Here is a 24,451-nt window from a genome sequence, read left to right on the forward strand (position 1 = left end):
GAATCCAGCCCCAGTCAGCCAGTAAATGAGTATAACTTATGTTGGTTTCCAGCTAATGTGCAGGCTTGGAAGTAGCATGCAGTCTGGGCAGTCACTGGGGTGCCGTTTGGAGCATGGAGCTGTGATTTACTTGGTCATATCTCGGTGGCCTGTATGTGCCAATAGAGCTTCCATGGTCTTTTCTACCTTGTTCCAGGGAATAACTTATGGAATGAAAACACCCGTTTTTAAAATATAGTTTCTATATCTTGTTCATTTTCTTGGTGGATAGGGATTTTTGAGGTCAGAATTTATTGTTAGAAAGTGTGTAGTACAAATGAAAGTAGCAAGTCATAACCTAAAAAGGGGGAGTTTCAATGCAAGTACAAGTCATAACTCAAAGTAATTTTTCCTATTAAATGTATAAAATAGGAAAAGTTTATTTAAAAGGCGTTGGTAGTCATACTCCTATCCCCCACCCCCCAAAAAAATGTTCTCAAGGAATTTTAAAAAGCTGATTGTAAGTTTGTTTATAGGTAATATATGAATTGTTCACTGGCATGTAAATACATGATGAGTCATATGCTCATGAGGTTCAATGCTTATAAAAACAAAACTGATGTTATCCTGGTAAGTCCTGTGAGGTCCAAGACTATGACTTAGTCATCTTTTTATCCCCATGTAATTGTCCCCATGAGCCCAGTGTTTAATATGATTAAGAAGTATGAGATCGCCACATGAAAATGAACATTAATAAGGGGATCTTATCTCTCAATGCCCTGATGTTCATGATGGCATACATTTTAGCAGGGAGAGAGCACTCTGCTTATCTGTGATGGGTGGGTGTGCTGAGGATTTTGAACAGTATTCTTGAAAAGATACAAATGAAAAAAAAAAATCCTCAAATAGGAGTCCGTGTGATATCTAAATTTAAAACAATATCTCAGGAAATATTTTCCCTTCTTAATTAAAATAACAAATCTTTGGACTGAGTTTTCAAAGTTCAGAGATGCTTGATAAGTAGGAAAAGAATTTTAGATATGCAAAGAGATGAAGTTATGTTTATCTAGTTTGGGAAAGTAAAAAGAGAGAAAAGATACATAAATACAGTGGAGAATGTTAGAAATGTTTGCTGGGATTAATAATAACAGTTCCTAACATTTGTTGATACTGTAGATTATTGACTGTGCTCTCCAAAACATTACCTCATTTGATCAGTTTAAGAAACCCTACGAAGTAGAGTTTTTGCCAATAGGGAGATTATATCTTAGAGGGATTAGGTGATTTTGTCCAAAATCCAAACAGCTTGTAAGTGATCAACTGGAAACTTGGTTTTCTGGCCCTTAAGCCAGCACTCAAATGTTCAGTAGCAAGTAAATAATTGGCATATAGTGGTTACTACATTATATCTGGGGCATCTGTGAATAGCTCATTCACATTGAGCTTTCTCATTGAACTGCCAACACATTTATTGCCTATACTGTCATTTGCCATAAAAATTTCATTTTTTTTAAATGGTTTTTCTAATGACAGAAGCAGCACAGCTCTGAGTAGAAAATTTAAAAATGTACATTGGCTTTATGAATATTATGTGATCAATGATTATACCTCTCCATAGATAACATTCCTGAGATTCCTGTGGTTTTAAAAATATCATGTGCTTTTAGATACAGACGACAATGACGCTTACCCGGGGGTAGTAAAAGGTAACAGGGGTCAATACATGGTGACAAAAGATTATTTAAGTTTGGGTGGTGTGCACACGATGCAATATACAGATCATGTATCATAAAATTATATACTGAAATCTACACTAAGATGCAAATTGACCATACCTTTGTGATGCCCACCAACCAATCAGGATTGAGTATGCAAACGAACCCAACAAAGATGGCGGGTTAATTGGTATACGTAGGTGCCAAGCAGCCGAGGGCTGGTTGGGACGCTCGTGTCATCATCATGGCGATGATGCAGGTGTTCCACACCGCCCCAGTGGCTCTGGGCCTCTGGACAGTGTGGGAAGGCAGAAAGGCAGCTCCTGCCAGAGCTAAGACAGTGCTGGCAGCCAGGGGAAGGAAGGCCCATTCTTTCACGAATCTTCGTGCATCTGGCCTCTAGTCTGTATATAATCACATTAATGCCACCCCAATAAATTTAATTAAAAATAAAGAAAAAATGTTTTCTACGTTTAAAAATATTTCCAATGAGATTACCAAAAATATTTTTGTTGTTTTAATATTTACTTTAGCAAAATAGTATGAAAAATTTTCTCAATGCCATTATAACACCATTCAAGTAGCTTCATAGTGTTCTGTTTTCTGGTTAACATCTATGAAAAATTTGGGGATGCTTTCTATGTCCAATTATTAGGAGTAACGGTGAAGAATGTCTTTGCTATCTTTTTGCATAAATCAATATTTATTTCTTAGGGTAAATATCTGGCAATATAATTTCTGGGTTAAATGGTATACAAAATTTTTTTTTTTAAATATTTTTATTGATTTCAGAAAGGAAGGGAGAGGGAGAGGGAGATAGAAACATCAATGATGAGAGAGAATCATTAATTGGCTGCTTTCTGCATGCCCCAGACTGGGGATTGAGCCCAGAATCTGGGATGTGCCCTGACCAGGAATCAAACCATGACTCCTGGTTCATAGGTCAATGCTCAACCACTGAGCCATTCCAGCTGGGGCCAAAACTTTTTTCTTAAATACGTCTTTATTGATTTTAATGAGGAAGGGGGAAGGGGAGGGAGGGAAAGAAAGAGGAAGGGAAGGGGGAGAGAGAGAAATAGAAACATTGATCAGTTGCCTCCTGTATGCTTCCAGACTGGGGACTGAACCCACAACTTAGGCATGTGCCCTGACCAGGAATTGAACCAGAGATCTTTCGGTACACAAAACAATGCTCAACAATCTGAGCCACACTGAGCAAGGGCCAGCATTTCTTAGTCATTGACCAAATACCTCAATAGAATGCATTTGTCTATTTAAATTCCCATTTTGCAGTGTATAAATGCCATCTTTTATAAAATTGCTAATCCCTGATCTTATCATTTCCAAAATCTTTGTCAGTATGATCTTGAAATTAGTATATTGTTGCTTTGCATAATTTAACAGGAGGATAGGAAGTAAAGTGAGGGACAGAACTAAGATTGGCTCTTAGGTTTATATCCTGCACAGTCCTTACTGTTTATTGTTGAACATGCGTAGACATTCAACACATATAATGTTACCTAGCTCATCCAATATAATAAAAGCCTAATATGCTAAGTGTCTGGTTGTCCAGTTGGCCGTTCAATTAAAGCATAATATGCTAATGATATGCTAAGGCAGCTTCACTGCTCACTATGACATGCACTGACCTTCAGAGGGCAGACAGTCTACTGGTAGGTTAGCTTGCTGCTGGGATCTGGCTCATCAGGACTGAGTGAGATGGGCTGGACATGCCCTGGAGCCCTCCTCCGGTCCCTCCCCTGCTGGCCAACCTCCCATGCCCCTCCCTGGTTCTGATCATGCACCATTGCACTTCCTCAGCCTGGCCTGCATCCCCCTCAGGGGATGTCAGTTGGTTTTGGCCCAATGGTGGAAAGACGTTGCTATGATGTGCATTGACCATCAGGGGTCAGATGCTCAGCACAGTAGCAGCCCCGTGGTAGTCAGTGCACTCCTATAGGGGGAGCATCACTCAGCCAGAAGCTGGGCTCACAGCTGGCAAGCACAGCAGTGGTGGTCGGAGCCTCTCCTACCTCCGTGGCAGTTGGACATCCACCAAGGGCTCCTGGATTGCAAGAGGGTGCAGGCCAGGCTGAGAGACCCTCTGAGTGCATGAATTTCGTGCACTGGGCCTCTAGGGTAATAACAAAGCATTGGCCATATTCCTTTCTGACCTCTGTTTTATCAAATACTTCAAGTGCTACCTTTCATTCTTCTGTGAAATAAAATAGTCAACTTTTTCAGTGGGCCATTAGGATAAGTATAAGCACTTTAAGTTATTGGAAGTAACAACATAGTTTTTGAGCTTGCAGGAACGCTAAGATCATCTAATCTTGTCCTGTCATTTTACTAAGCATACTTAATGTGAAGATGGGAAAAATCCCTGTTGTGTTTTGCTAATTGAAGTGGAAAGCTCAGTGTCTAATAGTTTGGCACAAATGTATAATTTCATCAATAGTTTACATGTGTTATTCATTCATCACAAATTTAAACCTCCTTTTTAATTCTTCGTAACCTGGTATTACTAAAATTGTCAATCATTTTAAGAAACTGTAATTTTATCCATGTCAATGGGTTCTGGTTCTGAGGAGAAACCAAATACATTTGCAGTGAACTCCAATTCTGCTTCGTCAAAGTAATAATTTCCTATCGGCACATGATTCTGCGAAGCTTAGTCAGCCTATTTCTTTTCCTTTTGTTTTAGGTAGCAGTTTTACAACATCATCAGGATTATATGCAGGAAATAATTCACTCACAAATTCCTCTGGATTTAACAGTTCACAGCAGGTAATTTTAAAAGCCAATTTAACTTCTGAAAGTTTTAAAATGCACAGATGATTTTCTTACATGAAAAAAGATCTGTTTATTGTACACTATAAGTGAGAGCTTTCCTAAGCCTTTTAATAGTTTTTTTTTTTTCTTCTTTGAATATTTCTTTAATAGTCTTACATGATGAGTTGTTTGGTTTGAGTGTTGGTTCAATTTTACCTAATCATGCATCATGGCACATAGAAGACATGGGAAGAGTGTTCTGGTCTTCCATAAAATTCATTTGTAAGTCTGAGCACTTCAGCCAACGGTGTTTTGTGTGTTCCTATGTAAATTCAGAAACACAGTTTTATTGCAATATAAGAAATAAGCAGCCATATTTTTTGACAGATGATTTTTGCATGGTTTGATTTGCTAGGACTATCCGTCTTACCCCAGTTTCGGCCAGGGCCAGTACGCACAGTATTATAACAGCTCACCGTATCCAGCACATTATATGACGAGCAGCAACACCAGCCCCACCACGCCTTCGACAAATGCCACCTACCAGCTTCAAGAACCACCGTCCGGCATCACCAGCCAGGCAGTTACAGATCCCGCAGCAGGTAATTATGCTCGTTTTGTTGGCTCTGCAAGGCTGTATTTCTGGTGGTTTAACTGCATTTTTCCACAGTCATAAAGTCATGCAGTGGTTGCAGGGTTGTGGCAAATTTGGGCAAGCCTATAGGTAAATCAAGCAGCATGAGCATGGCATTGGCTTTATCTACACTAATAAAAGAGAAATGCTAATTGACCTTACCTTCGCTACACCCACAGCCAATCAGAGCAAGTATGCAAATTAACCCAACAAAGATGGCGGTTAATTTGCATTCGCTGAGGGAGGGATAAGTGAAGACTGAGAACAGCATTGAAGGAAAAGGAAGGAAAAGAGGAAAGCAAGGTGGCTGCCTGAGGGAAAGTGTGGGTGGGGTAGGGTGGGGCAACAGGCTCCTAGTACGAAAATAGAAGTTAAGTGAACTTCAAAAGCACATGGAAAGAATATTTTATTTAATTATAAATATACAATTTTCAAGATTTATATAGCTTCTTACATGCATGATTACAAGTAGATATAATTCTTAACTATAATTATCAATAATTTGCTGACATTGAAACTGAAAATAAATGTCATCACCTTGAGTTTAATGTTTATCATTATTAACTACATATTTAATGTGTTTTAAGAAATCAAGTAGCATCAAAGGGTTGGTGATGGGAAACTGATTCCCTGGCCAACCCATTCCCACTCATGCAGGCTGTGAAATGGATAACAGTGTGTTGAAGTGAGGCGTTTTCTGGGCGGCCTTGGTGGGCTGCCCTCTCCTTCCGTGGAAATTTTCCTGCTATGGTTTTGATACTTCTTCATGCATGTTTTAACATTTTTTTTTAAATGTAATCTCTCCTTTCATGGATTATGAGTGAGCTCTTACCCGCCAAGAGTCAGAGAGGGTTCTTCCTTTGCCTTTTATTCCTGGAGCCGACGCCCACTCTGTTGCTATCAGTCAGGGGAAATGGTCTGATATGGAAAGACTGGCTTTTGTGATATTTTGATCAGAAGGTTAATTCTGGGCGGTTATCCTATTCATGAAAAAAAAAAAAAAAGTTTTAGTTAATAGATGCTGATTTAAATTTTGACTATAGGTTTATTCTGTTAAGTGTTCGGAGGGGATCCCCCCAAAAAGCATCTTTACATTTTGTGTTCTACCTTTTCTCTTAAATGCATACCAACTTGGTTTATTCCAGAGTAAGCAGTTAAATCTGTGTTCCTAAACTGTGTTCCAACTCACTGTGAATACTCACTTCTGATAAACATCCCAGCTCTAAACATTTTTATCTTTGATCATCATGTTCCATTTAGCTTTATTTTTTATATAAATCTAATTTGATATTCTTCATCCACTTCACATTGTGTAAATACAGTTCTAGAGCCTCATATACATGTCTCTTCTGTCTTTTAACTAGATTCATCATCTATGTAATCTCACTCAGGATAAACTATGTTAAAACAGGTCCTGAATTTAAAGTAGCTATTATTGTAGAGTTTTCTACCCTTCTTTCATCAACTTCATGAGGGAAGATAAGGGATTGTCCCAAATTTAGGGACTTCTCATATTTTCACAAGAACCCCCAGGGTCATGCAAGAACTTGAGGATTAAAAGGGGTTGAAATCTTGTAATGAAGATTGCTGTGTGGATGAGAAGTAGAAAAAAACTCTACGATCTGTGGGATATCGGGATGAGAAAAGGAGAAGGCAGAATAATTATACTCGATTCATGGCATTTTGGTTTGTAAAAAGTGCAGCATACTAGTAAAACAATCTGGCGGAGACTTAATTATGTATTTTAAATTAAGGTTGATTAGAGCTTTATAAGAAAAACAATTTTGTCATATCATGAGTTTGTCTCTGAAATTGGACACTTTTAAGTGAATCTTATTTATGAAAGGGATGCCATGAAAAGAGTAGGTGTGACTCAACACAAAGGAAGCAATGCAGAATTATCACTTTCTAAATATTTACTATGATTTTAAGATTGAATGATCTGTTTTAAGTTTTATGTTAATAAACAGGGTTTTACATCCTTATTTCAATTTCAGAATCTTTATGGCCACAGAATAGGAATTAATTGAACTGGGAAGAAAATAATTTTCAGATTTCTTGTGTTTATCACTTCCCACTGAAATGAATGTGTATAGTTAAGCCTTTCTTGTGTTGCATAGTTAGAAATGGAAAGTTCAGTGAGTTTCCACATTGAAAAAGAAATGTGGATTACTCTAAAAAAGTTCAAGGAATATTTAATCTGGTTTTTTTTACATTTGCGGTAAGCCTCAGTGTTTTGGCACTACCCTTGCTTTCTTACTAATCATATATAGTGTTGCAGACTTGTCCTTCTTGATTAAAAGGAAATTTTGTTGTTAAAGTACATCAATTTAATTAAAGAATTAGAAGGAGATATTTAAATATTACACATAACCTAAGATCTTTGTTTTAAGATAGAGATAAAAATATTTGAAATAATGTTTATTTTTGTTGAAATAATTTCAAGTGTTTCTTTTTTTATTTTTTAACCCATCTAGTGGTGTTAAAGTCAGTATTCTAATGCTAGAAAGTTAGACTCTAGCCATTATCTGATCTTATGTATGACCAGGGTGCTGTCTTTCAGTTTCATGAAATTGTGCAATACAGATAAATACATACTTGTGGCATCTGTTATTGTATTGTTCACAGAAACATTATGTCAGAATGAACATATAAAGGTAACCTTCAGGGCAAACATATAAGGACTCATTTGCTTATCTTATTGTGCATTTTTAAAGCTATATGAAGAATAGGTATCTTTTAGGTGCATGACATTATGCAGTGTTACTTATAAATGTGAACCTACTCATGAATCTTAAGCTTAAAAATTATTGTGCTGTGTTTATAACTAAATCTGAAAGCTATCTTCTCCCTTGGAAAGGCCAGTCTAATACATTGAAATTACATAACAAATATGAAGTTTAATCTCAAATATTTATTTAAAAAACTAAAAACAATGCACTTACATTCATTTTTGTTTATTTTTTATTAATATGTAATTGACATATAACATTATATTAGCTTTGGGTATATAGCATAATGATTTGATATTTGCATAGACTGTGAAATGAACAGTCTAGTTAATACAGGAGTACACATAGTTAAAATATTTTTTTTCTTGTAATAAGAACTTTTAAGACCTACTTTCTAATCAACTTTCAAATCATTTGCATTCACTTAAAAATGTGTTTGATAGCTATGTTTTGACTATCTTAATAAAATAAAATTTACAGCCCTAACCGGTTTTGCTCAGTGGATAGAGCATCGGCCTGCAGACTCGGGTCCCAGGTTCGATTCCAACCAAGCATGTACCTTGGTTGCGGGCACATCCCCAGTAGGGGGTGTGTAGGAGGCAGCTGATCTGTGTTTCTCTCTCATCAATGTTTCTAACTTTCTGCCCCTCTCCCTTCATCTCTGTAAAAAAATCAATAACATATTTTAAAAATACATTTAAAATAATATAAAATTTACATCATATGAAAATATATACATCATCTGAAAATATATGAGTCTGTCTACCTTGAGAAATACAGTGAGGTTTATCATTCAGCAACATTTTTATTTATTAGGTTCCAGAAAGTCATACTTTCCAACTAGAAATGCCTGCCTCCACCTCCCAATCGAAGGATATTTTGGTTGCTTCTGATTTGGACAATTACATATAAAGCTACTAAAAACACTGGTGTACAAGTTTTTGTATGGACATAAGCTTTAGTTCATTTGGGTAAATACCTAGGAGTGTGATTGGCGGATTGTATGGTAATAGTGTTTTGTTTTATAAGAAACTGCCCAATGGTTTTCCAAAGCAGCTGCACCATTTTGTGTTCCCGCCTGTGACAGAGGGAGAGTTCCTCTTGTTCCACATCCTTGCCAGCATCTGATGTTGTCCCTGTGCCACATTTTGGGCATGCTCATGGGTGTGGAGTACTATCTAATTGTTTGAATTTGCATTTTTCTAATGAAATATGAGGAGAATCTTTTCATATGCTTATTTGCTATCTGTTTATTATATCTTCTTGCCGAGGTGTCTATTCAGACCTTTTGCCCACTTTTTAATCAGGTTGTTTGTTTTCAAATTGTTGAGTTTTAAGAGTTCTTAGTATATTTTGTATACAAGTCCTTTGTCAGATATATATATATTTTGTAAGTACTTTCTCCCAGTCTGTGGCTTGTCTGTCCATTCTCTTAACAGTATCTTTTGCAGAGCAGGTTTTAATCTGAAGTGTAACTTATGAATTTTTTTCTTTCATGAAACATGCTTTTGGTTTCTATCTAAAAATCTTATTGCCAGGCCATAGGTTTTCTCCAACATTATGACCTAGAAATGTCATGGTTTTTGCATTTTACATGTAGGTCTCTGATCCATTTTGAGTTAATTTTTGTGAAAAGTATAAGGTAAATGTCTAGATTCACTTTTTTGCATGTGGATACCCAATTGTCGTAGCATCAATTGTTGAAAAACCTGTTTTTACTCCATTGAAGTGCCTTTACTCCTTTGTCAAAGATCAGTGGATGATACTTGTGTGCGTTTATTCCTCAGCTCTCTATTCTGTTGCATTGACCTATATCTATTCTTTCGCCAGTACTACATGGTCTTAATTACTGCATCTTCATAGTAAGTCTTTAAGTTGGGTAGTGCCAGTCCTTCTTCAGTATTGTGTTGGCTACTGTGGGTCTTTTGCATATATATATATTTTAGAATCAGCTTATCAATATCTACCAAGAAACTGGGACTTTGATTGGAATTGCATTGAATCTGTACAGCAAGTTGGGAAGAACTGACAATATTAAATATTGACAATATTGAGTCTTCCTACCCAGGTAGATGGAATGTTTTTCCATTAACTTATGTTTTTATTTTTCTCATCAGTTTCATAGTTTTTTTAATATGGATTTTGTATTTGTTTTTTAGATTTATATTTCTCTTTTGAATACTAATGTAAATAGTGTGTGGTTTTAATTTCAAATTTCAATTGTTCATTGAAGGTATATGGGAAAGTAATTGACTTTTGTATATTATCCTTATACCCTGTAACCTTTCTATGATAACGTATTAGTTCCAGAAGGTTTGTTGTTGTTGTTGTTGTTGTTGATTCTTTGGTATTTTTTACATAGACAATCATGCCATCTGTGAACAAAGACAGTTTTGTGCCTTTTTTCCCAGTCCGAATATCTTTTCTTTCCTTTCTTATCTAATTGCATTAGCTAGGACTTCCTGTACAATGTTGAATGCAAGAGGAGGCATCCTTGCCTTATTCCTGATCTTAGAGAGGAAATGTCAAATTTTTCACCATTAAGTATTATATGATGTTAGCTGTAAGTTCTTTATAGATGCGTGTTGTTGTTTTTTTATATCAACTTAAGGAAGTTCCTTTCTAGTTCTAGTTTGCTGAGAGTTCATATCAAGAATGCCTTTTCTACATCAGATGGTATGACCATATGATTTTTCTTCTTTAGCCTATTGATGTAATGAATTACATTGATGTTCAAATATTGAGCCAGCTTTTCATAATTGGAATAAATCCCACCTGGTCATGGTGTATAATTCTTCATATACATTGTTGGGTTTCATTCTACCAATACTGTATTAAGGATATTTGCATCTGTGTTCATGAGAGATATTGGTCTGTAGTTTACATTTCTTGTAATGTATTTTTCTGGTTTTGCTATTGGGGTAATGCTGACTGCATAGATTAAGTTAAGAAATTTTTCCTCTGCTTCTGTTTTGTGGAACAGATGGTAGAAAATTTGTATTATTTGTTCGCTAAACACTTAGTGGAAATCCCCAGTGAACCCAGCCAGGCCTAGTCCTTTATGTTTTAGAAAGTTAAGTATTGATTCCATTTTTTAAATAGATTAGGCCTTCTGGTATTCAGATTATCTATTTCTCCTTGTGTGAGTCTTAGTAGATTGTCTTTCCAGGAATGGTTCTTATCTATGTTATAAACGAGAATTGCTCCATAATATTCCTTTATTAGCCTTTTAGTGTCTATGGGATTGCTACTGATGGTCCTTTGCATTTCAATATTAATGTTCATGTCTTCCTTTTTTATTGGTTAACCTAGCTATAAATTTTATTGATTTGTAAAAGAGCCAACTTTCTGTTTCATTGATTTTTCTCTATTGTTTTTTCTTATCTCAATTTTATTGAATTTTCTGCTTTTTATTATTTCTTCTGGTTACTTTTTATTTAATTTGCTTTTCTTTTTCTAGTTTTCTGAGGCTTGAAGCTTAGAGTATTGACTTTAATTTTTTTTTCTAATATGTGCATTTAATGCTTTAAAATTCTCTCTAAGAACTGGATTTGTTGCATCCACAAAATTTGATAGGTAATTTTTTTCATTTCCATTTATTTTGAAATATTTTTACTTTCATTATTATTAAAATGTTCCCTTTTAAAGAGGTATAACATTTATTGGAAAAAATCTCAGAAATTTGATGATGTGCAGTATATATAATTTGTGACAACAGCCCAGTTATTCATATTTTTCCAATTAAATGACTTTGTATTGTTAGAGAATGTGATTAGTTTCTGAGTATTCCATTCAAATCCCACTATCTAAAATAGAAAATTTTGGTCAGAATCAACTCTTTTTTTCTTCTTATTTAAATCTAATACTGTAAAGTAGGGGTGTCGAACTCAATCAGAGAAGGGGCCAAAATCTAAAATCCAGCCTAAATCGCGGGCCGAATGGTTTACTGAACAGTCATAAACTGACAATGTCATAAACTGACAGCGGAGTGCAGTGATGACAGCGCGGTGCAGGCCACATTGCAAGGCCTGGCTGGCTGGATTTGGCCCGCGGGCCTTGTGTTTGACACATGCGCTGTAAAGCAATATCCAGATTAAATGCATGATTATTTTAATTTTTAATAGATGAACTTCATTTTTAAAATTTTTTAAATTTTCAAAACAAAAGTTTATTTTAAATTTCTTTTTTTAAAGTAATTAAATTTATTGGGGTGACGTTGGTTAATAAAATTACGTAGATTTTATATGTTCAATTCTATAGTATATCATCTGTATATTGCATTGTGTGTGTTTATAATTCTTCTTTACAAAATCAATTATTATTTTCTATATTTAAAAACATATAAACATTTCAAAAAGAAAAAATCTTTATAGGATATTTTACTTTTGTGCTACTGTCTAAACATACCTTATCTCTTAGCCACTGATGTTTAAAGAGTATGTTGTTTCCTTGTACTCAACCCTAAAATTTTAAGGATTATTATTCCAACATGACTAAATAAACTTCTTTTCAAAAGAGTGATAAAAAATAATTTTACCACTTGAAAGTACTTATCATGAAAGAATTTTTTTTCTAAAAAGAGTACCAAAGCCATTTTAAAAAATATATTGTATCATATGACTCATATGTATAATCAAAATATGAACACTCATTTGTAATTCAATTACTATACTATATTTAAATAATTTGGCTTGAAAACATTTCTTAACTTAAATCTCTTAGAACATGCATAATAATTAGGACAGCTATCGTCATTGTCATCATCATCATCATCATAATACTTAGGAAAAACACAATGATTGTGTATAGAGGCTTATGTTACATTCCTTGCAATCTTATTCCATATCCATGAGGTAGGTACTATTTGTTCCCATTTTACAGATGAGTGAAACTTAAGACATAGCTCTTAAATGCTCAGTAAATGTTAGGCAATATTAAGTTAATCAAGAATTTTGAGGCCACATACAAAGCATGGGGGAAGGGAGAAAGAGAAGAAGAAAGAGTAAGTGATAAATAAAACATTTCAGGTTATGGTGAAATAAAAAGCAGTTTTATTTATTAGTCGTGAGTTTTAGTGCAGATACCGTAGAAAGGTTAATTTCTCATCCAATTAGTTCATTTGAATTCCTTACAAAACCTTGCTGTTGAAATGTACCTTTTCATGCTCTGACTGCATGCAGACAATTTACTGGTTAAGGTGATGTACAGGAATCTTGCCAATATTGAATTTCAGTGACAGAGGAAAAGTCAGTATAAGAGGGAATTCAATATGCATGGGAAACCATTTGTTCCCTCTGCTTCTTTGATCCTTGCCAAGGCCCCCGAAAGTAGAGCGGAGCGCCTGAAAACAGGGGAACATTCTTGTGCTAAGTTAGAGAATGCTGAGCTCTCACAGGAAATCAGTGTGACAGGCTGGAAAACTAAACTGCCCGCGACTTCCCTGGAAGTGCAAGGAGTTTGGGCCACATCTAGACTACCTAGCACGCCTAGGTCTCCCCTGCAGGAATGATCCTGAGGTTTGCAATAGCGGGCACCTGCGTTTTGCAGCAACATGCGTGGTTTTGACCATCTCTAGGCCATACTTGCTCGTTTTCACAGATGCCTCTTGGACTTTGGAGAAGTTTGCGACTTGTCCAGCTCAAAAATAAACTGTTTGAGTGAAACCGCTTCCACTCACATGCTGGAAACATTTGTCAGCCAAACAAAGATTTGTATCTAAAATAGCCGGGCTATTCAGACGTGAGAAAACAAAACAGATGTTTGTTTGGGGTTGTTGAGTTGGTTTGTCTTGATGACGTTTATTTTCTTTTTCTTTTCTTTTTTTTTCTTTCTCTTCCCAGAGGACTAATGAGATTGTAAAGTTCTTGGAAATAAAGTTCACTCTTTGTTTTATATTGTCAGAAAGCAATAAAAATGAGTTCCCTTACCTTTGAAATCTGGACTGTATTTCCAAGAAGTAAAACAATCAGTGTTTTAGCATTTCCCCATTTTGTGCCTCATGACAGGGTTGAGTAATTTTTTTCAGTTAGTTAGCTGGAAGTCAGGATGCCTTATAGCATCAAATTAATATTCTTGGATGCTAATATGTAATTCTTTCTTATATTTATATATAACATATGACTTGTACATGTCATAAATGATCAAAATAAAAAGACGTATTTTTTGAGCTGATGAAATTAGTTTACTAACTCTCCTAAACACTTATTATTTTGTCTTTTTTTAAAAATAACTAATTGATTTATTGTTTCTGAAAAGTATTGTCTTATGGAGCCAACACAAATTAGTAATACGTTCCCGTGTTTAAGTTGGAGGACCTCAGCACTGACTGATTCGGTTTTTTAATTCAAGATGGTTGGGAAGAGAACCTACTTATCCTGTGTTTGCCTTCCCACCAAATCATTTAAATGTGATTGGATGGTTTAGTGGATGAGTTTTGGATTAACTTTTAAATCAAGGTAGGATTGATGAACTAATGGCTTCCAATTTTATCCCCTGCTTGAAAGCCAGAAAAAAAATTAAGTTTACTGATTTTTTTAAAAAATTTATTGGATGATAACACCTTAGCCTGGGACAAAAGTATAAAAGTACATACGGGTTTACAGAAAAGAATGAAATTCTCTTCTTCTGTACCTCATTTCTTTCAGCAGAGTTTCTTGTGAATCCTTCCAAAAATATACTTTGCATAGTACAATCACTTTTTTTAACATGCAAATATATAGACTTTTTATTATTTTTCCCACTTTTTTTACATGCAAGTAAACTTTTGATTATTTTTTTCCTTAAAGTAAAATACTATATGTACTATTCTATACCCTTGTTTTTTGACTTAACAATATATAGAGAAAAATTCAGTAAGTATTTTTGTTGGGATATTATATACAAATACAATAGTAGCTAACATTTTTTTTTTCAGTGCTTACTATGCTCCAGAGCATCCTAAGCATCACTCGTTGATGAACTTAGCTCATTACCATGCAGGTCCACAAGATAGGCAGTGTCATCATTGTCCCCATTTTGCAGATGGAGAAGCTAAGGAGAGGTCCATGACAGCCCTGGGCCTTAACCTCCAGAGGCTTGGCTTCAAACCTGAGTTCCTGATCAGGAAAGCATGCAACTTCTTGAAACCACTGTGTCTGAAGGTTCGAGCAAGCAGAAATATGAAAGTGTAAATAAATGAGTTGTGAAATGTAGTAGCTACCTGGTATTTATTCTCTTTAATCATTCATAGCAGCCAGCAAGACATATATTAGGAGGGATTTGGTTAAATATGTGTTAAGTAAATGGTCTGTATTTGCTGCTGAAACACATAGGTCCGAAATTCTAGAGTAGTGGTGCGTAGGATAATGAAGGTTATCTTATACTGGAAATATTCCCTGAATTATATTTTCCACTTTTTTGAATCTGCTCTACCTACACTCCCCCTTCATCTTATTGAATGATTACCTGTCATGGACCTGCTTTGGATACAGTTTTCCACAGTATTTCTTTACCATTTCCCTCCTCTTCCTCACCAAGGAATTCATTCTCTACTTTGGTAACATTTCTTCTTCATTTCTCCACTCCCAGCTCTCGGTGGATGAGTCGATACTTGATGACTAAGTGTAGGGAAAATGGTGTTCTTATCTCAAGGAAAAGGGCAGCCATCCACATGAGAGTGAAAGTTGACCTCTTAACCCAGTACAATCACCTTCTAATACTTTTGAAAATATTTATATGACCCCTTCAGAAACTTCACCCATTTTATAAGATTTAAATCGTATTTTTTTCAGTATACTATTTAAAGCAAAGTTTACTGCTTTTCACTTTTAGATAACTGCTAATGTTTGAGTGCAATGTTCTAATACTTTACATTTTATACAGGGTGGGGAAAAGTAGGTTTACAGTTGCTCTTATGGAAAATAATACGATAATACATAATACAAGCATAAACTCTGTTTCATATCTTCACAACTGTAAACCTACTTTTGTCCCACCCCATATGGGCAATATTTGCCAGATTATCAACTAACTTAATCATGGATTGGTTTGGAAATCATGTGTACCGTTATTTCTCTGAGAACATAGTTTCTCAAACAGCTGGTTTAAAAAGATTTTGCACATAACTATTTTAAATCAACAGTTCTCATGTCTACAGGTCCACTTGCGTAATGTAGTCTGAGCAACTGGGCAATAGGGAACTTTTGAAGCTTAAAGGTAGAAGTGACCGTATGAATTCTTTTGCCCAAGACCTGCCCTTGAGTGATTATGAGTGAGGAATCCGGAAGGGCTCCATTTTCCCAAAGCAGAGGATCCTGTCATGTCATCAGGGGCATCTTTGGATGGCCCTCTGGAGTTGCAGCCCTGGGAGACAGCATGACCTGCTGTGACCTTTCCCATCCTGCCCTGGACCGCACCACTGTCTCCTGAAGATTAATGTACCCTGATGAGTTCCATAGTAGATCAATTATGGGCACAAGTTATTGGGGTTAAGGTTATCAAGGTTCTTTTTCCTATGTCTTTTCTGATGCTTTGATACAGTAGGATTCACTGGGAATTCACCCACCCCTGTAGAGGTTGTCTATGAGTGTCACTTGGACAACATGCTTCCTTGGAGTCATGTTTCCTTGGAGTTCCAGTGAGAGAACTGGAGTAGTGGCTGGGACTTGGAGCTGGGCCAAGCTGGGTGCTATGATTTACTCTGGGCAAGTCACTTAGCACGTTGGGATATCCGTTTCCTATAAACTGTGGACAATACCATTCTTACCCATAGAATGAATGTGAGAATGAAGTTATGTGGCTAGTTGACACGTACCAGGCCTTCACATATTCATCTTTTTCATTTATGCATTCAACACATATCTATATAAAACCCTAGTATGCAAATTGACCGAATGGCAGAACAACTGGTCGCTGTGATGCTCACTGACAACCAGAAGGTCAGACACTCACTATAGGAGCTGTCCCCAGCCTGCAGGCCCTGACCAGAGGCAGTGGCTGGTGACGGGGCCAGTGAGTGGGCAGTACCAGGCTAGCCAAGGAAGGTACCAGGGGAAGGGCCCCCCGATTGCCTTTCCAGTTGCGGTAAGCGATTGGCAATGGGTGGTGCCAGCAAGTGGGCGGTGCCAGGCCAAGGTGGGTGTGAGGGGGGCGGGGCAATCACCACACAGATTGACCCTGATTGTTGGCCAGGCCTAGAGACCCTACCCATACACAGATTTTGTGCATTCTAGTTTATAAGTAATTGCTATATGCCAGGCACTGTGCTTGGTGCTAGGGACATAGCAGTGACAGGAAAGACAGATTCCTGGCTTCAGGAAGCCAATGTGTTCTCCCTCTTGACTTTATTCTGTATTGCATTGTGGGTCGTGGTTGTTTCAGAGACTGCAGCCCCCAGTGTGGGGTCACCAGAATGGCTTCACATAGATTGACTGTGGGGGATTTACATGGAAGGTTAAAATGTGTAAGAAGGATGACAGACGTTTCTATGAGGTTGCCCACGGAGTACTGGAGAGTGGATAATGGCTGTACTCCAGGGATGATTAAGCTCTATTAATTTAGTTACTAGACCCTGACTGAGGAATTAATTTACCTAGGCAACCTCAACTAGTGATTGTGTGGAAGGAAAATAATAGATATGGAATATAGACAGGAAAGTCAAAGCAGTTCTCTAAAGCTAATTCAATTAATATTTATTAATCTCTGATTTCTCGTTAACTCTGTAAGACTAGTCATGCATGTTCTTGCCTTTAGTTTATTATGGCTGATATTTAGAGCTAACAAACTTCCCTTATGTTAAGTCTTTTATCCTTTGATAAGGTAATACTCACTGTGGTATAATTTAATTAAATAATTTATTCAAGGGCTTACAAAGCCCTTTAACAAAAAATCTCCTGGTATAAAATTATCATAGTCACCTTCTGTGGCATGCAACTTTGAGGGCTTGATGATCCCTCGCTTTGTAAAGTCATGAATTCCAATAGCTTTTGAGGCATATATCAGACCCTCTCTCAGAGCTATGGCTTTCCGCCTGGGACTCTTTCTTGAATTGAACTCTTGTTATAAGACAGTGTCATTTCTATTTTCAGCATAGCTAGCTCCTAAAGCTATGGGTCTCCACTCTGCCCAGCAACCAAGCATAGTTCCTCTCCAGGTGTAACCTCCTCTTACTGCTGCTTACACCTCAAGGAGAAACTAGCATCTGTCAGCTGCCAGAAAGATAAGTAAAGGTCCCTTCTTCTAGATATTTTCAGTTTTACCCTAAACTTACCATGTGCCTGACCCCAGTGCTCTGTGCTCTGAGGCACTGAGTATGGAGTCAGCCTTACAAGTAAACATCTTGTGAAACTCGCTGTTAGCTGCCATGCGGCAGTGTTCCTGGCCCCACACAACACCCTCTCCATCAGCAGTCCTCTGAGGACATTTCCAGGGAGAACGTGCTCTGTCTCGTCTTATGCACCATGAGAACTGTTGGTGCCTTTGCCCGGGTGAGCTAGACCTCTGGGCAAGCAGACCCTTTACCAGTCATGCTTTTCCCTGGCTTGCTCCTCCTCCTCCTCCTCCTCCTCCTCCTCCTCCTCCTCCTCCTCTTCTTCTTCTTCTTCTTCTTCTTCTTCTTCTTCTTCTTCTTCTTCTTCTTCTTCTTCTTCTTGCTCCTCCTCCTCCTCCTCCTCCTCTTCTTCTTCTTCTTCTTCTTCTTCTTCTTCTTCTTCTTCTTCTTCTTCTTCCTCCCCCTCCTCCTCCTCCTCCCCCTCCTCCCTCCTCCCCCTCCTCCCTCCTCCCCCTCCTCCCTCCTCCCCCCTCCTCCCCCTCCTCCCTCCTCCTCCTCCTCCCTCCTCCCCCTCCTCCCTTCTCCTCCTCCTCCCCCTCCTCCTTTCTCCTCCTCCTCCCCCTCCTCCCTTCTCCTCCTCCTCCCCCTCCTCCTCCTCCTCCCTCCTCCTCCTCCCCCTCCTCCCTCCTCCTCCTCCTCCTCCTCCTCCTCCTCCCTCCTCCTCCTCCTCCTCCCTCCTCCTCCTCCCTCTGTCCTCCTCCCTCTTCCCTCCTCTTCCCTTCTTCCCTCCTCCTCCCTTCCTCCCTCCTTCTTCCTTCCTCCCTTCCTCCCTCCTCCTCCCTTCCTCCCTCCTTCTTCCTTCCTCCCTTCCTCCCTCCTCCTCCCTTCCTCCCTCCTCCTCCTTCCTTCTTCCTCCTTCCTCTTCCTCTTCTTCTTCTTCCTCCCTCCTCCTCCCCCTCCCTCCTCCCCCTCCCTCCTCCTTCCTCCTTCCCTTTTTTTAAAAATATATTTTATTGATTTTACACAGAGAGGAATTGAGAGGGACAGAGAGTTAGAAACGTCGATGAGAAAGAAACATCGACCAGCTGTCTCTTGCACACCCCCTACTGGGGATGTACCCGCAACCAATGTACATGCCCTTGTCCGGAATCGAACCTGGGACCCTTCAGTCCGCAGGCCGACGCTCTATCCACTGAGCCAAACCAGTCCCGGCTCCCTGGCTTGATCTTCCCTTCGTCCAGCCAATTTGTCTTCTATTGCACTCACTCACTATTTAGAAGATTTCTGTGTAGTCATCTCATATGTATTTGGTGGACTATTGATCGTAAGCCCTTTTTGGAGAAAGGAAGGATACAAATTGTCCAGAAAATAAAATAATAATTAAATGTTTTATTCCATAAGAATAAGGGCCAGAGAAAAGATCTCACAGGCACACCGTGCTCAGGAAGGACCTGCTTTGCAAATTGCATTGTAACTCATTATGACCATGATTTTGTAAACATCGCCATTTGCTTAATATGTGGACAAAACCGTAACCATTTTGGTTAATATGTGCACAAAACCTCTTCTCATGTTTACAGTGTCCCAAGCACACACCTCTCTCTCTCTCTCTCTCTCTCTCTCTCTCTCTCTCTCTCTCTCTGCTCAAAGCCCCAAACCTGCCCTAATTAATAGGCTTTTTAGTCTTTTCAACTCAGCTAATTTGTATAAAAATCATGTTGCCAATAATGAAATGTCTCCCAAATGTAAGAATTCATTTTCTCTACCACTGACATTGTTTTCAACTTCTGCAGTTTATTTTCCATCCCTGACATTTTAAATGATGTCTCTTTAAGCATTTGAAGAACTTTTTCCTAAGAAGTGCCTTTTCTTTCTTTCTTTCTTTCTTTCTTTCTTTCTTTCTTTCTTTCTTTCTTTCTTCCTTCCTTCCTTCCTTCCTTCCTTCCTTCCTTCCTTCCTTCCTTCCTTCCTTCCTTCCTTCCTTCCTTCCTTCCTTCCTTCCTTTCCTCCCTCCCTCCCTCCCTCCCTCCCTCCCTCCTTCCTTTCTTCCTTTTTTTCCTCCCTCCTTCCTTCTCTCCCTTCCTTCCTTCTTTTCTTCCTTCCTTTTTAAATATACTTTTATTGATTTCAGAGAACTGTGACTTTCTGGCTCATAGGTCAAAGCTCAACCGCTGAGCCATGCCAACCGGCGAGTCTCTTTTCCAGTTTCCCATTTAGTGTTTTCCCTAAAGTGTCTGCTGCAGTGCATTCGTTCAGCTAATGACCTCCCTTGGCTCGGCTTTGGCATCCTTAGAGGCTGCTGAGGAAGCACCTCTCTCATGAGACATTTTCCTTTTTTGTGCGATTAAGTTGCGTTACACTATGTGCTGGTTGTGGGGAAGGCAGGAAGCGCGGTTTCTGCTGCTGCCACGTGTAAATGGGGGTGATGATGCTCTCCCCCATGTTGGTAGCTGTTCATGGAGCATCTCTTACTTAGGCAGTGCTGTTGGGGTCTGTGGGGATTCATAGAGCTGAAGAGTCACTCCTTGTTTTCAAGGATCATTATACTATGTGAACAGCCAGACTTACTGAAGGTTGGATTTGAAAAGTGTTATGCTAGAAGTAGCAGAGTGCCCATGAAGGATGTAGGAACAGAACTTTCTTATGTAAAGTGTTTGGAGAAAAAACTAACAAAGGAGGTGAAATTTACACCTTAGCATTGAAAGATGTGAATGAGTGTGAGTGTGGGACAGAGGATAAGGAAGGGATATTCATTCAAGGATAGAGGAACAGACCCTTTTAAATGGGCTTAATGACAGGGTGTTTTTTCATCACGATAAGCTTAAACTGCATATCAATTTCACTAACAGATGAAAGCAGTTTTTGAACTGGCTGATCATTTTATGGCCATCTTTACAAATAAGGTAACTGAGTCTAGAGGGGTGACTTTGAACACACAACACTATCGTGTTTATACAAAATACTTTATCATGCATTATCTTATGTAATCTTCACAATGGTGCTGTCCCCATATTACCGTTGAAAAACAATCTCTAAGATTCAGATGATAATAATATAAATTACAAGTTACCAGGCCCATTCTAAAATATTGCAGATTCTTCTGTCTGACTTTGTAGATTATGCTCTCCACCACAAGGAGATCAGAACTGCTCAACCTTCCATGTTCTGTCCTGTGAGCTAGGGAGGATGAGGAGATGGACCAAAACTGGCCAGATCCACCACCTCCGCAGGGGGGTTAGGTCACGTTTCTGGAGTCAGTGCAGGTTCCATAATCCAGGGGCTAAGCTTGGTTCTGGGCTGTTCCTTTCCTCTGGCCCCAACCCTCCAGGAGAAGGTAGTAGCCAGCCTCGCCAGGCAGGTGCCCCCTAGAGGCTGCCTACCTATCCTTGTCCTTTTCACTGCAGAAGAGTGGTCTGCCAGGTGGCACTGTCGCAGAGTCCCACTGGGATATCTGGGGAAGAGAATCCCAGAGAGGAAAGAGCAGTCACCAAGGCCTGGAGGTGGGACTGTGCTTGGTGTATTCTGCCGGTGACAAGAAGGTGAGAGTTGGAGCACAGTGGGAGAGGAGAGGAGGAGGGGCGAGGAGAGGGGTTGTGGAGGCCAGATCACTTAGATGTGGGTTGGGGGATGGGGATTTGGGATGTGGTTTTGAATGAGGTGGAGAAACCTTTAAGAAGAAAAGTGACGAAATGTCACACATTGGAAAATAATCTGTCGGTCGGGCAGAGAGAGTAAGCTGTATCAGGACAAGAAGGGAATGGGGTCAGTGCCCGGTGTGGAGGTGGAGAGAGTGGTCAGAATTGAGAGAGAAAGGAGTGTGACCGGGATTTATCATTAGATTGAATGTGAGGAGTGAGAAGGCAGGAATCACGGAGGACAGCACGGATTTGGCCCAAACAGCTGGAAAAGTGCATTTGCCAGCAGGAAATCAGCAGGAAGCCATGGTGTAGTTGAAGAAAGCAGGATTCTGGTTGGCACATGTGAAGTTTGAGATCTGTTAGAAGCCCCAGGGCGAGATGGCGAGTTAGTTGCTGGATGCGTCTGATGTCCATAAGATGGTGTAGAACCTAAATTTGTGAGGCAGCACAAATGGCATTTAAAGCTATGTGCCTGGATGAGATGAGCAGGCCAGCACGTGTCACTGCAGGAGTGAGAGCCACCAAGCCCGGGACCTTATTGAGGAGGAGGCCTCCTGGAGGCGGGGGAGCTGGTGTTACAGAAGGAAGGGGTGATGGGCTGTGTGCAATGCTGGTGAAAGTTTGAGAAAAATGGAAATTGAGGCTGGACCATTGGATTTGACAGCAAATCATTGATGACCTTGACAAAGTGGATGGTTGGTGTTTTGGAGAAAATAGCATAATTGAAGTGGGTTCTGAAGAGAATGAGGATGTTTTAGTTATTTTTTTCTACAAGGTAATTGAGAAGTGGAGCAGAAATAAGAGAGTGTCAGGGGTATATTTTAGGCAAGAACTAGATCTAGCCTGTAAGCATAGAGTGATCCAGAAGAAAGGAAATGCTGGCTGGTGTAGTGGACACGACCCGTGACTTTTGTGCTCAGATGAGAGGTTGGCCTTAGGAGAAAATTCATTTGTCATAATATACATTGAGTGGCCAAATTATTATGATCTCTGAATGCATAATAATCTGGCTGCTCATTATATATATACACACATATATACATATATTAGAGGCCTGGTGCATGAATTTGTACATGGGTGGGGTCCAGCCAGCCTGGCCCAGGGGAGGGGACATGGGTGGTTGGCCAGCCTGTCTGCTGGTTGAACTCCTGATCGAGGAGACAATTTGAATATTAGCCTTTTATTATATAGGATATACACTGAGTGGTCAGATTATTATGCGCTCAGAGATCATCATAATCTGGCCACTCAGTGTAACGGAAAGCAGACAGAGCGAATAACATCCTGGTTGCAGGTATCTGGCGCTGAGAGTGGAGTAGGAGCTTCCATTTCCTCAGTGAATGAGAAGCCAGGTTACTTGCCCCGTGGCTGGGGGTAGACGTGTTCTTAAAGAGTGGCAGGCTGTCTCCTGCTGATGCTGTGACTCCTGGTGGCCCTGAGCTGCTCTGATAGAGATGAGCACAGAAAATTGCACCCAGAACATACATGTCAGGTGCCCATATCCACCCGAGGAGAATCTCTATCTTGCATGGCAAGTTACTGCATTCAGGAGAAAAGCAAAATCTTACCCTACCTTTGCTTGCCTTGTTGACATGTTCAAGGTAGATGCATTTTGATTTCATGATGGCTCAGCTCCCTGGCCAGCAGGATAGGGCCTTCTAAAAGGTACATGTTAAATTCCTTTCCTACTTAGTAAATCCAAAATAATGGTGCTTTGTTTTGCACCTTGTTCTCCATTTAGTTCATCACGTTTCACTTACTATCTTCCCCACACAGTTTTAACACTTAATGCTTACAACCATTTTTGAAGAAGTGGTATCACCCAGAGAAGTCAGGTAACAGTTACTTACTTGATCCTCATAGTCACCAGAGTTGCACAAAATACACAGTTACTTTAATGAATACAGTTATACGTTCTCATAAGCCAGGTCTGTTTTGTAAATAACGTTTTATTGAAATACAACCACGCTCCTTCAGTAACATATTGTCTGCGGAGTTTTTTGGAGCTATAACAGCAGTTATCATATGGCCAATAAAACCTAAGATATTTACCATCCGACTCTGCATTAAAAAAAAAAAAATTGCTGAGCACTGCATTAGAGTGTCCGGACCAAAAATAAAAAAAATAAATAGTGTGGGCAAATTCACCCCCATGAGACACCATGGCCTATGACCCTGCTGTCCTACAGGTCGATCTCACTGCCTTTGCCTCTCACAGTGCAGCTGATTGAAAGAATGTTGGGGTGCTTTTTACTATATTCATTGATTGTACAACCTATCCCTAGAGTAAGTTGAAATCTCACTTATTACTGTAAGCAGTAATTAACTTAGCTTTACAGAGCAGTTTTTTCCCTTAAAAAAAAAAAAAACAAAAAAAAATTTTTTTGAAAATTATGAACAGTAATATACCAAAGAGGTGTATAGGGTTCTCCTGACCAGTTGCATCAAGCTTGATGCATCTACTTCCTTGGGGAATACCGTGGGATCCTTGACATCCTTTCCTCATTGAATCAGAACTAGGCTCTGTGCTTGCTTTCTCTTAGTCTTCCTGAATTTGACTTGATATGCCACCTTTTGAGATGACTATTGCAAATACTTTGGTCGATTTTAAGAGTCTCAAAGTTTGGGGTTCCTAGTCGTTGATTCCTGTCTGGCATCTCCTTCATGCTCACCTGTATAATTGTCCCCTAGACTTTACGTCTTGAATCGCCCATGATAAGTCTGCTTTTAGGGAA

At 39.0% G+C, this 24,451-nt stretch overlaps 1 protein-coding gene across 1 annotated transcript in view; it reads left to right on the plus strand.

Moving 5' to 3' along the window:
- EYA1 (EYA transcriptional coactivator and phosphatase 1) overlaps nt 1-24,451 on the plus strand; it is a 152,149-nt gene that overhangs the window by 53,960 nt on the left and 73,738 nt on the right. Inside the window, exons 8-9 of the mRNA XM_084864941.1 lie at nt 4,399-4,481; nt 4,882-5,068. Coding sequence (XP_084721067.1) covers nt 4,399-4,481; nt 4,882-5,068 — 270 coding nt within the window. The remainder of the gene's footprint in view (nt 1-4,398; nt 4,482-4,881; nt 5,069-24,451) is intronic.

This window comes from Pipistrellus hanaki, assembly GCF_964339955.1.
Source record: "Pipistrellus hanaki genome assembly, chromosome: 17".
Lineage (NCBI taxonomy): Eukaryota > Metazoa > Chordata > Mammalia > Chiroptera > Vespertilionidae > Pipistrellus > Pipistrellus hanaki.